At 38.1% G+C, this 13,110-nt stretch overlaps 1 protein-coding gene across 1 annotated transcript in view; it reads left to right on the top strand.

Annotated features, from left to right (window-relative positions):
* cers6 (ceramide synthase 6) overlaps positions 1 to 9,268 on the top strand; it is a 93,773-nt gene extending 84,505 nt beyond the window's left edge. The window contains exons 9-11 of the mRNA XM_079822523.1: positions 2,384 to 2,540; positions 4,759 to 4,782; positions 7,748 to 9,268. Of these exons, the coding sequence (XP_079678649.1) occupies positions 2,384 to 2,540; positions 4,759 to 4,782; positions 7,748 to 7,897 (331 nt within the window). The 3' untranslated portion in view covers positions 7,898 to 9,268. The remainder of the gene's footprint in view (positions 1 to 2,383; positions 2,541 to 4,758; positions 4,783 to 7,747) is intronic.
* Positions 9,269 to 13,110: the final 3,842 nt, after the last annotated feature.

Raw genomic sequence — 13,110 nt, 5'->3', positions numbered from 1 at the left:
CTGGTATCCTTGTTCTCGGTAAGGAATCTATCAACTCTATTTTCATTAAAATAGACTAAATTAAATCAAAAGCTATTAGCATTTTTGGACTCTTTTTGAGTCAGAGATTTTTGACCATAAAGTGGCACTGTCTCTGTAAAGTGAGTACCTCCAGGGCATGGTGCCAATGACACATGACAAGTTTTGTAAAGAGAAGCTCATGTGTTTGTAAAATACAGCATTTTACGAAAAAATTCAAAATCGCTAATGTCCAAAATGGTTGACAGGAAAATTGGGTATCAATTTATGATTTTTGGGCAAACTGTAGGCTTGCTGCGATAGTTGGTGTTGCCGAAACACTGATAACATCAGTTGCCTACCAATAAAATCATTTAGTTTGGTTAGAGAACAGACACTACAATTAAAAACTGAACGTGTCTGCTCAATACAGCTCGAGCCGAATGAGAGCCGCAGCACAAACGCAGCAGGAGTCAGATCTCATTCATCAGAGAGTGAGGAACTGAAGATTTGGTTTTAAATGTTAAACCAAAACATTCACTTAAATGTAATGTAAAATCGCTTATTTAAGTGAATTTGTCATTGTAATGTTTTGTGTTTTTCATTAAGAATAATAGGCTAATGAACCCACCATTCAAGCAACTGCCGCCCCCGAATTGGCGCTAATTCTAAACCAAAAGTATATGCACACGGCCGCACTGTCATTCCTTCAAGGCCGCATTGTCATTCATTCCCGGTGCGTGTCCACTGGCGCGTTTTCAGTTCATGCCTATGGAAGCTTAACTTTCATAGGAATTCATTGAAAACACTCGCTTTGCTCCGCTCCGTTATGAATGCCATGCGCATTTTACTTTCGATTTAGAATTAGCATTTTAAAAGCCACCACCAGTGATACCGGTATGACTGGTGCAGTCACACGACGATTTACCGGTGGGAACATTTCCTCACCGTCACATCCCTACTGTTCAGAAGTAAAAAGGTATCGATGCAAGGGACTATTAGTGATAGTTAAAACAAGGACAAAATTAAAACTTATGGTGACCAGGCTTTCGCAGTAGTCGCGACAAAACTGTGGAATGGTCTGTCAGTTAGTATTAGAATTGCCACAACTGTAGATAATATTAAATCAAAACGTAAAGTCTTATCTGTTTGCAATTGCTTTTAATCAGTCATATTATCTGTTCTATTGTTTGTTAGTTGTCATTTTTATTGTTTTATGCTCTATGCTGTATATGTACAGCACATTGGTCAGATTGTTGTTTGAAATGATGCTTTATATATAAAATGACTGACTTTTTTTTTTTTCATATTTCTTGACCAGTAGCTGGCACTCTGCCGAAATCCTGCAAGTAGCCTCAAGTCATGCTTGTGATGACATGTACCAATATTGGTCTTTTTACGCCAAGTCTTTGCAGAGATTAAGCCTCGCATTAATTTTGCCGTGTTCTTCTTCAAATTCATTTGCGCGTTATTCAAGAATATATATATATATTTTTTTTTCCTCCATAATATTTTAACTTTTTTCCAGCACGGTCTAAAGATGATCTGTGCCAATTTTGGTGAAAATCTGACGAACCATCAAGTTTGAAAAAGTGTTTTCCAGAAAATTCTAAAATGGCGGAAAAATTATTGTGATGGAAAGGAGAATTGTCTTGAGCCAAGGAATCAGGAACTTTGTTTTCTAGCCCTTATGGTTCGTAAGTTGTTAGCATAAATATAAGTTCAACTTTTGGACATTTGGTGTCTCTAGAGGGATTGAGTTAGAGAATTAAATTGCTGTGGTTATTAATGTTCAGACTGTACTCTATCTGTGTGCCAAATTGACTTATTTTCACACAAATCTTCAACTTCAAGAGTGGAAGAAGGGAAAAAAAGAATAGTAATAAGAAAACTAATGGATACAATTCAGTGCTTGGCCCTTAATAAATAAAAGAGATTTTATTCTAAAAAGTCTAGATGTACTGTATATAAAATCAATAGAAGTCTATGATATGTCTCCATTTAAATAAGTGCACACCTAGTAAAAGTGCGAGTGGACTCAGACAGTCTGGTGTGTGTGTTGTCGACGTGGATAGTTATTACGTCATGCACTGGTGAATTTATATACAACCTTTTTCGTGGCATAAAAACTGATTGACTGGCGACATGTAATGACGTGGAACAACATATTAGCTGTGCTGACGTTCATAACCGTTACTAGGACAACCAGAACTAGTCACGTCTACTAGTACAGTGGCTGGTGACATGCAGCAATAAAGCTGATGGCAGGGTTTATTTTTTACCATAACACTAATCTCACGTAAGGGGTTTGAAGCCATGTTTGTTGAATATATTTGAACGAATGGAATATCCTGAAGTGTTGTAATAAAATGTGTGTGTTTTGCAGGATTTTAAACACCACTGTGTTTGAGAGCTGGGAGATCGTTGGGCCGTATCCATCGTGGTGGGTGTTTAACATGCTGCTGGTCCTGCTGCAGGCCCTGCACACCTTCTGGTCGTATCTCATAGTGCGCACCGCCTACAGGGCCATTTCCAGAGGAAAGGTGAGGCTTCAGAAAACCACATCTCCTCCATCACGCTTGAATATATTGGCCCATTAAATCAGCAAAGCTATTGACAATTCAATTCAAGTGTATTTGTATTAGGGGTGCTACGATTATACCGATATTGACAATAATCGTGGTATTTAAAAATATATATATTATCATGTTAATTAAGGGTGTCACAATATACTGGTATTGGCAATAACTGTAAAATTTAAAATAATAGTACACGCCTCTTCACCCACCTCATCCTCTGATATCTAGCAGATTTGGCCACTCTACAGAGAGCAAGTTGCAATTATTTAGCTAGTCCTGAAATGGCATCCCTCAGGGCCTATAGTCCAAAAGCGTGCTCATTGAAATAAAAAACATATGTATTATAGTATTTTTACTTCAAATATCTTCAGACAGCAGTATTTTTTTCTATTTTCACCCACAATAGATGACGTGAGCATTATGGAGTGCTAAAGTCTCGCATGTCATTTATGCTTCATTCATACTCGACACCAGAGGGCGCCGTTGCGCAAACAGTCCACAAGTGACACTCATAGGAGTAATAAAACATATGACTTTCCAGGAAATCCCTAACATGGACAAAGACATACAGCGATCGCTGTAGCTGAATAAAACGCAGATAGAAGCGTTTTTGACTGATTAAACATGAACAGAAACACTATTGCGACAGTATTATGGTTTATCTGTGTTCTTGAGTCATCTTGAGTATTTTCATAAGGATAATGTATATTTATAATGCAATGCCAATCGACTTTGCCTTTATCACTGTATAGAATACTATAAAATAATATAATCCTTTCTCATTCTGTAATAAGAAGCCTCATCAGAAGGAACTTATTTCAAATTCGTTGCCATTGTATAATTGTTCCTTTTTTAAACAATGGTGTGATTCTTTTTTTTTTTTTTTATTAAAGATTGATTTGACTAATAGCATTTTTTTTCAACATTTCTATAGATATCGCAATATACCGTTATCGTGAATTCTTTTGGCCACGATAATCGCCCAGTGAAAAATCTGATATTGTGACAGCCCTATTTTGTATTGCGTATTTTTACAATACATATTTTTTCAAAGCAGCTTTACAGAAAATGCTGTTATCAGATGAGTGTGTCAAAGTAATGTCCATATGGCAGAAATACACCGCTATAATATACTGTTATGTGTTATAATTATTCATATTATATAGGGATTATAAACAATACAAGGGTGATATTTGATAGTTTTATATGTCGATATTGATTGTCACAGCATATTTGTAAAATTAAAAAATTGAGTTTATCAGAAACATTTCAGTTTATCATGGTGCATTCATGAAGGGTGTAACAGTTAAATGTGAGGGAGTTGGGTTTTCTTTCTAAATCAGCATGAAATCAAACCCTATATTACTAAAGTAAACGCCAGGGTTATTATCATTAACTAAAACAATAATAAAAAAAAACTGTTTGATTACTTGAAACAAACATTGACTGAAATAAAATATTTAAGAAAGAAAAACCTTATTCCATTTCAGCTATTTGCCAAGGCGACATTTCTTATGTTTGTTTAGCTTATCTTGAAATATTATATATATATATATATAAATGACAAAAACACAACACAATTACTAAAACTTTAAAATTATAGTATCAAAATATACACAAACTATATTGGCATATCAATGATACTAAAATAAGACTGGTACGCGTGGTCTTATTGTTGATTATTCATTTATTGCATGTTTTTGCAAAGAAAATAATTTTTCATAATTGACGTCACCAAGCTGAAGCAGCGAAATTCATATTTATTGCTGTTAAAAGATTGTAGTAGCAAATAAATCACCCGTTATTGCTTATGTGTGTCTTTTAATTTAGATGTACTCCAAAATGCATAACGTCTCTCCGACAAACAAACCAAACAAATATGAATGTACGTAAATGTGTGTACAAGAGTATTATATTAAAATAAGATGCATTACATAAATTACACTTTTAAATATAGCACCCCTGATCCTGTGATCAAAACCAGGTAAAGTGACCATCGTCAGAGAAATATCAATGGATAAAAATAACTTTTTTTTCCTCATTAAAGATCATCTTGTGAGCTGTGTTTCATGTTGATTTAAAAATCTGATTGTTACATCTACTATCAAACTTTGGTTCTTGCTGTATTTCTCATTTTTTGGTATATGCTTTTTCTTCTCTGCCTCGCACGCTGCCATCAAAGGCGGGAAAATGGAATCCTTTACATGTAAGTAGTTGATTAAAAAATAGTTGTGTTCTGTGCATGAATGCATTAAGCTTCTTAGAGTCTGACTTTACAGATACACTTCCATTCAAAAGTTTCGGGTCAGTATGTTTTTTTTAAGAAATTAACACTTTTATTCAGCAAAGATGCATTAAAACTAAAGTCAAGATATTTAAAATGTTACAAAAGATTTCCATTTCAAATAAATGCTTTCTATTCATCAAGGAACCGTGAAAAAAATGTGTCATGGAGCCACAAAAATAGGAAGCGTCTGTTGTCAACATTAATAATAATAAATGTTTCTTGAGCATCAAATCATCATATTAGAATGATTTCTGAAGGATCATGTGACACTGAAGACTGGAGTAATGATGCTGAAAATTCAGCTTTGATCACAGGAATAACACATTTTAAAATATATTCAAATAGAAAACAGTTATTTTGAATTGCAATAATATTTCTCAATATTAATTTTTTTTAGGGCTGGGCTTTCACAAATCACAAATTTCACAATTAGATTTGATTTCGATTCACAAGCTTGCTAGCCTAACAAGCCAGACCCACATCCAGATGTTGGGTCTGGGAACTCACCATTGGCAGGGCTCAATCCGATGGGCTGGATAAACGGTTGTCTTTCAAATTGGATAAATATCAGGTACAATAGGCTTCATGGCAAAATTTCTCAAGGAAAACAAATCTCTGAACTAATGCCGTAAAATATGAGAGTCAGTTGTAGCCTACTATAATATTGAAGGTAAAAATTGACTGATTTGTGGACTATGCAAACACTTAAATTACACTCAAATGTTTTTTTTTTTATAATAATAAAGTTATAATATTAACTTTACAATTACATAATCATATTTGTACTTTAATTCATTAAATAAACATTTAAATGGTGGCTGTCATAAAAACTTGCCAGATTTATTTATGCATGCATTAAATATTGAAGAACATTAAAAATCATAACGAATAATATGGTGCATATATTTAGCAAAATGCTCCTCTCTAGAGTTCTTTTTCTAGCTCACTAACGAGTTTATGAACAGTGGATATGGTTTTTCTGAGGTAAATGTGACGTTACATGACATTGTTTACAAGCTGTTTTACTGACGTCTTTACTGACAAGCAATTCCATGTGACATGATACGGATTTCGGTAAGATGTCCTGTATCTTTTAACACACTTTCAGATTCTCATTCATGTTTATTTCGCACTGTAACTGGTATTAAGGCGGAAGAGAAGACATGGGCCCTTATTCATTAAGAATCTTAATGCAAAAAGTAGCTCCTAGTGACAAAATTCTAAGAAAATTCTTTGAAATGTGGGCGTTTACTCTTAAAATTAACACAAAAAAAATCCTAGTAAAGAAAAAAGTTATTCAGAAAGCATCTTAACCCTTAAAAGAGGTCTTAAGGTCAAATTTGTTAGGAGCACCAACGAGGACTTTTAAGAGGCTTAAGAGTTTCTTTAGCAGCGGAGAAAATGCAGAAGAATTGTGTTGCAGACAATGGATGACAGTGACTTAAGACTCTATAGATTAGATCGTGCAGGGATCATGTTTGTTGCATTAAACCCAACTTTCAAACCACTAATTAAATAGACATGCCAGCAATCAGTGTAATTGGAAAGAGTGGAACAATGTTTATAGTTCTAAGCCAATCAAATACCTTATAGAAAATTAACAGCATGGTAAATAATAAAAGGATTTATATACATATATATAATGTGTGTGTGTGTGTGTGTGTGTGTGTGTGTGTGTGTGTGTGTGTGTGTGTGTGTGTGTGTGTGTGTGTGTGTGTGTGTGTGTGTGTGTGTGTGTGTGTGTGTGTGTGTGTGTGTGTGTGTGTGTGGACTGGTAATCATCACGTTATGGGGACAAAATGTCCCCACAAAGATAGCAATATCCGAAATCCTCATCCTTGTGGGGACATTTTTAGGTCCCCATGAGGAAAACAAAAGTGATGTTTTTTGAAAATGTAAAATTGCAGAATGTCTCCTGTGAGGGTTAGGTTTAGGGGCAGGGGCAGTGTAGGGGGATATAATATACGGTATGTACGGTATAAAAACCATTACGCCTATGGAAAGTCCCCATAAAAGATGAAAACCAAACATGTGTGTGTGTGTGTGTGTGTGTGTGTGTGTGTGTGTGTGTGTGTGTGTGTGTGTGTGTGTGTGTGTGTGTGTGTGTGTGTGTGTGTGTGTGTGTGTGTGCGAGTGAGAGAGAGAGAGAGAGAGAGAGAGAGAGAGAGAAAGAACGGTAAAATAGGACAATTTGCGCTTGTAATTTCAAAGTGAAGGCTTAGAATAGACCCTATACTTAAAAGCGCTCCTTTTTTCCCCTTTTTGGACAACCATCCAATCACAGTCTTCAAAAGACTATAAAAGTCATGCGTAGCAACGGGGTCAGCCCCGCCTCTTCACTAAGATAAAAGTTTTTGTATTTTCCTTGCTCAGAGTTGCTCTCAGATCGGTCCCGAATAGCAACAAAGCACAAAGATTATTGCGATTTATCAGATGGGAGAAGCGCTCATATCCGTTCATTCATCAACTGAAAACAGGATGACTAATCGATTCTTGGGATTTAAGAATTGATATTGGTTCGTAAAAATGAGAATCGATTAAAATCGAGAAATCAATATTTTTTACCCAGCCCTATTATTTTTGTTCAAATAAATTATTTCAAGTACATAAAAAAATCATATTGACCCCAAACACTGTGGTGTATATTGACAGGAAATAGGGGAATTATTCTTAGATAACTGTTAAATGTATGATCACATCTAATTGTCTTGCAATGTGCTAATGCTACTTAAGCAGATTCAAGCTTATTTCTCCAATAATTTATCACAAGAAAAATGTTTATGAATCATTGCAATTACTGTAGTTGAATTACTTGTATAGTATCTCAACTCAATCATAAGTATAGTGTGTACTGTGATCTTAAGCATCTCTATAATCTTCCCAGGTGTCAAAGGATGACCGCAGTGACATTGAATCCAGCTCTGATGAAGACGAGGTTCTTCCTCCCTTTCAGAAACACCACACTAACGGGACCAACGGGGCTCACGGCACCAACGGCTACCTGTCCCCGCCCCCGTGTCCAGACGAACACTAACCATCCGCCCCGCATGGAGGACGTTTCACTGGGTCCCAGCAGCAGATGGTACCTGCATCACTCTCCGTTGTGTCAAACCATGTATGAACATTACCGGTCCGGTCCCGAACTGGAACTACTCAATAATGTGAATGCAGTTCTGTTTCGGTTGGTCGCTTTTCACCATTTCCCCCCAGATGTTTTGTGTTTCGTTCGTTCGCTTTTGTTTTTGTGGTCGTTGATCCTGCGCCATTGGTTAATCAAAGCACCTTTTAGATTCAGTGCAGCTCACTCTTTCGTTTCAAGCTGGCGAATGAAAGCGCCGTTCTTTCTTTCATAATCACGTGAGCATGCTGCTGCGGTCATGTATTCTGGCATCATGGGAATAGTAGTTTTCTTGGATTAGTGTCTTTTTGTATTTATTTATTTTTTTGTATCTTTAATAAATTAGCATTTTCCGTGCTGCTGTTTTTTTCCAACATGCATTCCCCCATTCCACGACAAGATGACGGTGCCGGTGCCCAGTCTGGAACCATTTCACACCGAAGAAAAGGCTTCGAATCAGCCTCGTAGGCCTAAAATATACTCTATGCAAGTACAGTATGTGAATGTCAAGCACATTCAGCCTAGGGATGTGACGGTGAGGAAATTTTCCCACCGGTTAATTGATGTGTGACAACACCGGTATTACCGGTATCACCGGCGGAGGCTTTTAAATCACTAATTCTATCTAACCGAAAGTAACATGCACACGACCGCTCTGAACTGAAAACGCGCCAGTGCGCACACACCGGGAATGACAGCTCGTCTGTAAATGCGCGCTCTGTGAGGCCATGGGCGCGTCTCAATCAGTTCCCTAGTTCAGTAGTCAGGGCACTGATCAAGCATTGATCAGTCTATGATTGAGATGCACGCCATGAATGCACACTGTTAGTTCGTCAGTAAAGCCTCGTTTATACTCGACGCGCCCGCACGAGCGCGAGGGTGCGCGCGGCAAAAATAAATCCGCGCAGCAGCGTAGTGCGGAGGCTCGCACTGCGGAGCCAGGCGAAAGTAAACAATGCGCGCTCTGTGCGGCCGTGCACATTTTACTTTCGGTTTTTAATTAGCGCCAATTCGGCTGCGGGTTGCTTGAATTGTGGGTTCATTAGCCTATTATTTTTAATGAAAAACACAACAACAAAACAAATGACAAACTCCCTTAAATAGGCGCTTTTACGTTTCGCTTTGAAACCAAATCTTCCGCGATCATCTCAGTCAGCTCCTCACTCTTAAATCTGATGACTCCTGTCGAGACTCACGGTCGGATCCGGTTTTATTAAGCAGACACGTTCAGTTTTTATTTGTAGCTATTGTCTGTTCTCTAACTGAACTAAATTATTTTATTACTATAAAAAAAAAATCAAAAAGACGGTGGGCGGTGCCACGGTGGGCAAGTGATGTAACCGGTGTTGAGTCTGGACACCGGTAACACCGGCAACACCGACTATCGTAGCAAGCCTAATTCAGCCGATGCATTGTTTTGCTTCATCTGAAATTGAATACTAAGTGAAAAACAGTACATCAACAGAGTAGTATGTCTGAATACATAGCATTCGAAACACAGTCGGAAAAGTACCCGGATGACCTACTACTTCCGGAGAGATTCTGAAGTGAGCATTCGATGGACACTTTACTATCCCACGAGGCCACGGAAGAGGATTTGTGAATGGCAGTGAAGCGACGCAACTGACACCGTAGGTCACATGACAATGACAACATGGTGGCTGTAGTATGTCCGAATTTCATTCTTACTATACTACACACAATCGTACTATATACACTCACCTAAAGGATTATTAGGAACACCTGTTCAATTTTTCATTAATGCAATTATCTAATCAACCAATCACATGGCAGCCTGGTCAAGACAATCTCCTGCACTCCAAACTGAATGTCAGAATGGGAAAGAAAGGTGATTTAAGCAATTTTGAGCGTGGCATGGTTGTTGGTGCCAGACGGGCCGGTCTGAGTCTTTCACAATCTGCTCAGTTACTGGGATTTTCATGCACAACCATTTCTAGGGTTTACAAAGAATGGTGTGAAAAGGGAAAAACATCCAGTATGCGGCAGTCCTGTGGGCGAAAATGCCTTGTTGATGCTAGAGGTCAGAGGGGAATGGGCCGACTGATTCAAGCTGATAGAAGAGCAACTTTGACTGAAATAACCACTCCTTACAACCGAGGTATGCAGCAAAGCATTTGTGAAGCCACAACACGCACAACCTTGAGGCGGATGGGCTACAACAGCAGAAGACCCCACCGGGTACCACTCATCTCCACTACAAATAGGAAAAAGAGGCGACAATTTGCACGAGCTCACCAAAATTGGACATTTGAAGACTGGAAAAATGTTGCCTGGTCTGATGAGTCTCGATTTCTGTTGAGACATTCAGATGGTAGAGTCAGAATTTGGCGTAAACAGAATGAGAACATGGATCCATCATGCCTTGTTACCACTGTGCAGGCTGGTGGTGGTGGTGTAATGGTGTGGGGGATGTTTTCTTGGCACACTTTAGGCCCCTTAGTGCCAATTGGGCATCGTTTAAATGCCACGGCCTACCTGAGCATTGTTTCTGACCATGTCCATCCCTTTATGACCACCATGTACCCATCCTCAGATGGCTACTTCCAGCAGGATAATGCACCATGTCACAAAGCTCGAATCATTTCAAATTGGTTTCTTGAACATGACAATGAGTTCACTGTACTAAAATGGCCCCACAGTCACCAGATCTCAACCCAATAGAGCATCTTTGGGATGTGGTGGAACGGGAGCTTCGTGCCCTGGATGTGCATCCCACAAATCTCCATCAACTGCAAGATGCTATCCTATCAATATGGGCCAACATTTCTAAAGAATGCTTTCAGCACCTTGTTGAATCAATGCCACGTAGAATTAAGGCAGTTCTGAAGGCGAAAGGGGGTCAAACACAGTATTAGTATGGTGTTCCTAATAATCCTTTTGGTGAGTGTAGAACATACACTGCCCGGCCAAAGAAAAAAAAAAGGTTGATAATTGGATTTAAATAGGCAAATATTAGGAATAGGAAATCACATCACAACATGTATTTCCATCAAGAGGTGCATCAGTTTTTGGTCAAGATCTTGTCTTGGCAATGCAAGAGTCGAGCACTCTGTAAAGTCTCCTCCAGCACATCCCACAGACTTTCAATGAATTTAAGGTCTGCCCATTCATGTGTAAAAATGATTATTTCACATCCATTCTTTCACAATTTTGACATTGTAATCTGGGAATATGGCCATGATGTGTCTTCCTACATGGTTGTTTAAGAACATAATCACCGCAATAATGATCCCATCATAGACTCTTAAGTATTCGCCTATTTAAATCCAAACAGTGACCTTTTTTTGTACAGGTTTAATGGTCGTGAAGTTTCAAACCAAATGTAGTACCTACTATACAGTATGCGATTTCAGACGCAGCATTTGCCTTTTTCTGGGCAACTATTGTTGTGGCGGAAGCAAGTTAAAGTTAGTTAATTAGCTAAGTAAATAACACGGTTGAGTAACACAGACTTCAGTCACTTCATCGCCTGTTTGAGTACTGAGATTAGTTACTGCTACAATAATGCAAGCATGCATCGGGAAAGTGTTCACATCTGCATTTGTACTTACATTCTGCATTTTGCCTTTCATTATCGAATTGCGCTCGTTCCTGTTACGTGTCCTCAATTTGGCAACCCGCATGAGCGTCAGGTCTGTGGAGGAAGCAGGGCAAGCAACTCTCTGCAATATTTTGGGCCGGTCCAAATACCAACACTTGCGGTCTTTGCGCTTGACCTCTTCTACCACAACATGACGTATTTCCTGTATTAGGCCCAAGTGTTCAAGTATGCGTGAAGTTTTTTGAATTACCCGATGGGACACACTTATAGTGTTGCAAAAATGCAAGCGTTTACAGTGCTTTATTTAGATTTTCAGTATTTTGCATTTTAAAATAAAATTCTAAATGTCTGTTCAGTAGTCTCTACATAACAGAAGACAATTTGAAAATTGTGGTGTTTCTAATTAATCCAAGTGATAAAAAGCAGTTGCAAATGTTGCACAAAATACACATAGCCTACTACCATTACACTAATAAAAAGTGCTAATTAATTGAACTTACAGTGGAATGTTATCCTCGACATCTCACGATTTCCCAAACATGATGCTTGATGGGATACGTTTGGCTTTGAATACCGCTCTGAAGCAGTAGTATGGGTTTAGTGTGTGTTCAGGGCACTGCGCTTTGGCATTTTTAAGACATGGGACAGTCTTGCACACTTACTTCCTGTCGCGTACATGTGCTCTCAAGTGGTCAAGACCGCAAGTGTGGGTATTTGGACAGTCCCATAGAATTTGGACTGCAGTAACAATTTCAACCGCTAGCCGTCAATATCTTTAAGCACAGCAGTGCACTTGTGGAAAGGTTATGCAGTAAAATAATGGATGGCAAGTCGAGAGATTCGCAGGTCCCCGGCTGAGCACCGGCTTTGACACGAGTACAAGGTCATTTTTGTGGAAAAGGATAACAGTGTTTTAAATGCGCAGAATTACCAAAGTCAATTTGCTCAAATGTATAATTTGTTCAAATGAATCACTATAAATGAGTGGGGTAGTTTAGGGTTGGCAAGATTTTTTTTTAATGTTTTTGAAAGAGGTCTCATGTTCACCAAGGCTGCATTTATTTGATACAAAAATACAGTAAAAACTGTAAGATTGTTAGATTTTTTTTCTATTTGAAATAACAGTTTTTTGCTTTAATATATTTTAAAATGTAATTTATTCCTGTGATGCAAAGCTGAATTTTCAGCATCATTACTCCAGTCTTCAGTGTCACATGATCCTTCAGAAATCATTCTAATAAGATGATTTGCTGCTCAAGAAACATTTATTATTATTAGCAATGTTGAAAACAGTTGTGCTGCTTAAAGGGTTAATTCACCCAAAAATGAAAATTAGCACATGATTTACTCACCCTCAAGTCATCCTAGGAGTATATGGCATTCTTCTTTCAGACGAATACAATCTGAGTTCTATTAAAAATGTCCTGGCTCTTCCCAGCTTTATAATGGCAGTGAATGGTTGTGTCGTTTTTGAAGTTCATAAAAGTGCGTCTATCCATCATATAACTGCTCCACACGGCTCCAGGGAGTTAATAAAGGCCTTCTGAAGTGAAGTGGCGCGTTTGTG

This window comes from Gobio gobio (genome assembly GCF_949357685.1).
Source record: "Gobio gobio genome assembly, chromosome: 7".
Lineage (NCBI taxonomy): Eukaryota > Metazoa > Chordata > Actinopteri > Cypriniformes > Gobionidae > Gobio > Gobio gobio.
This window is presented reverse-complemented; position numbering and strand designations above follow the sequence as displayed.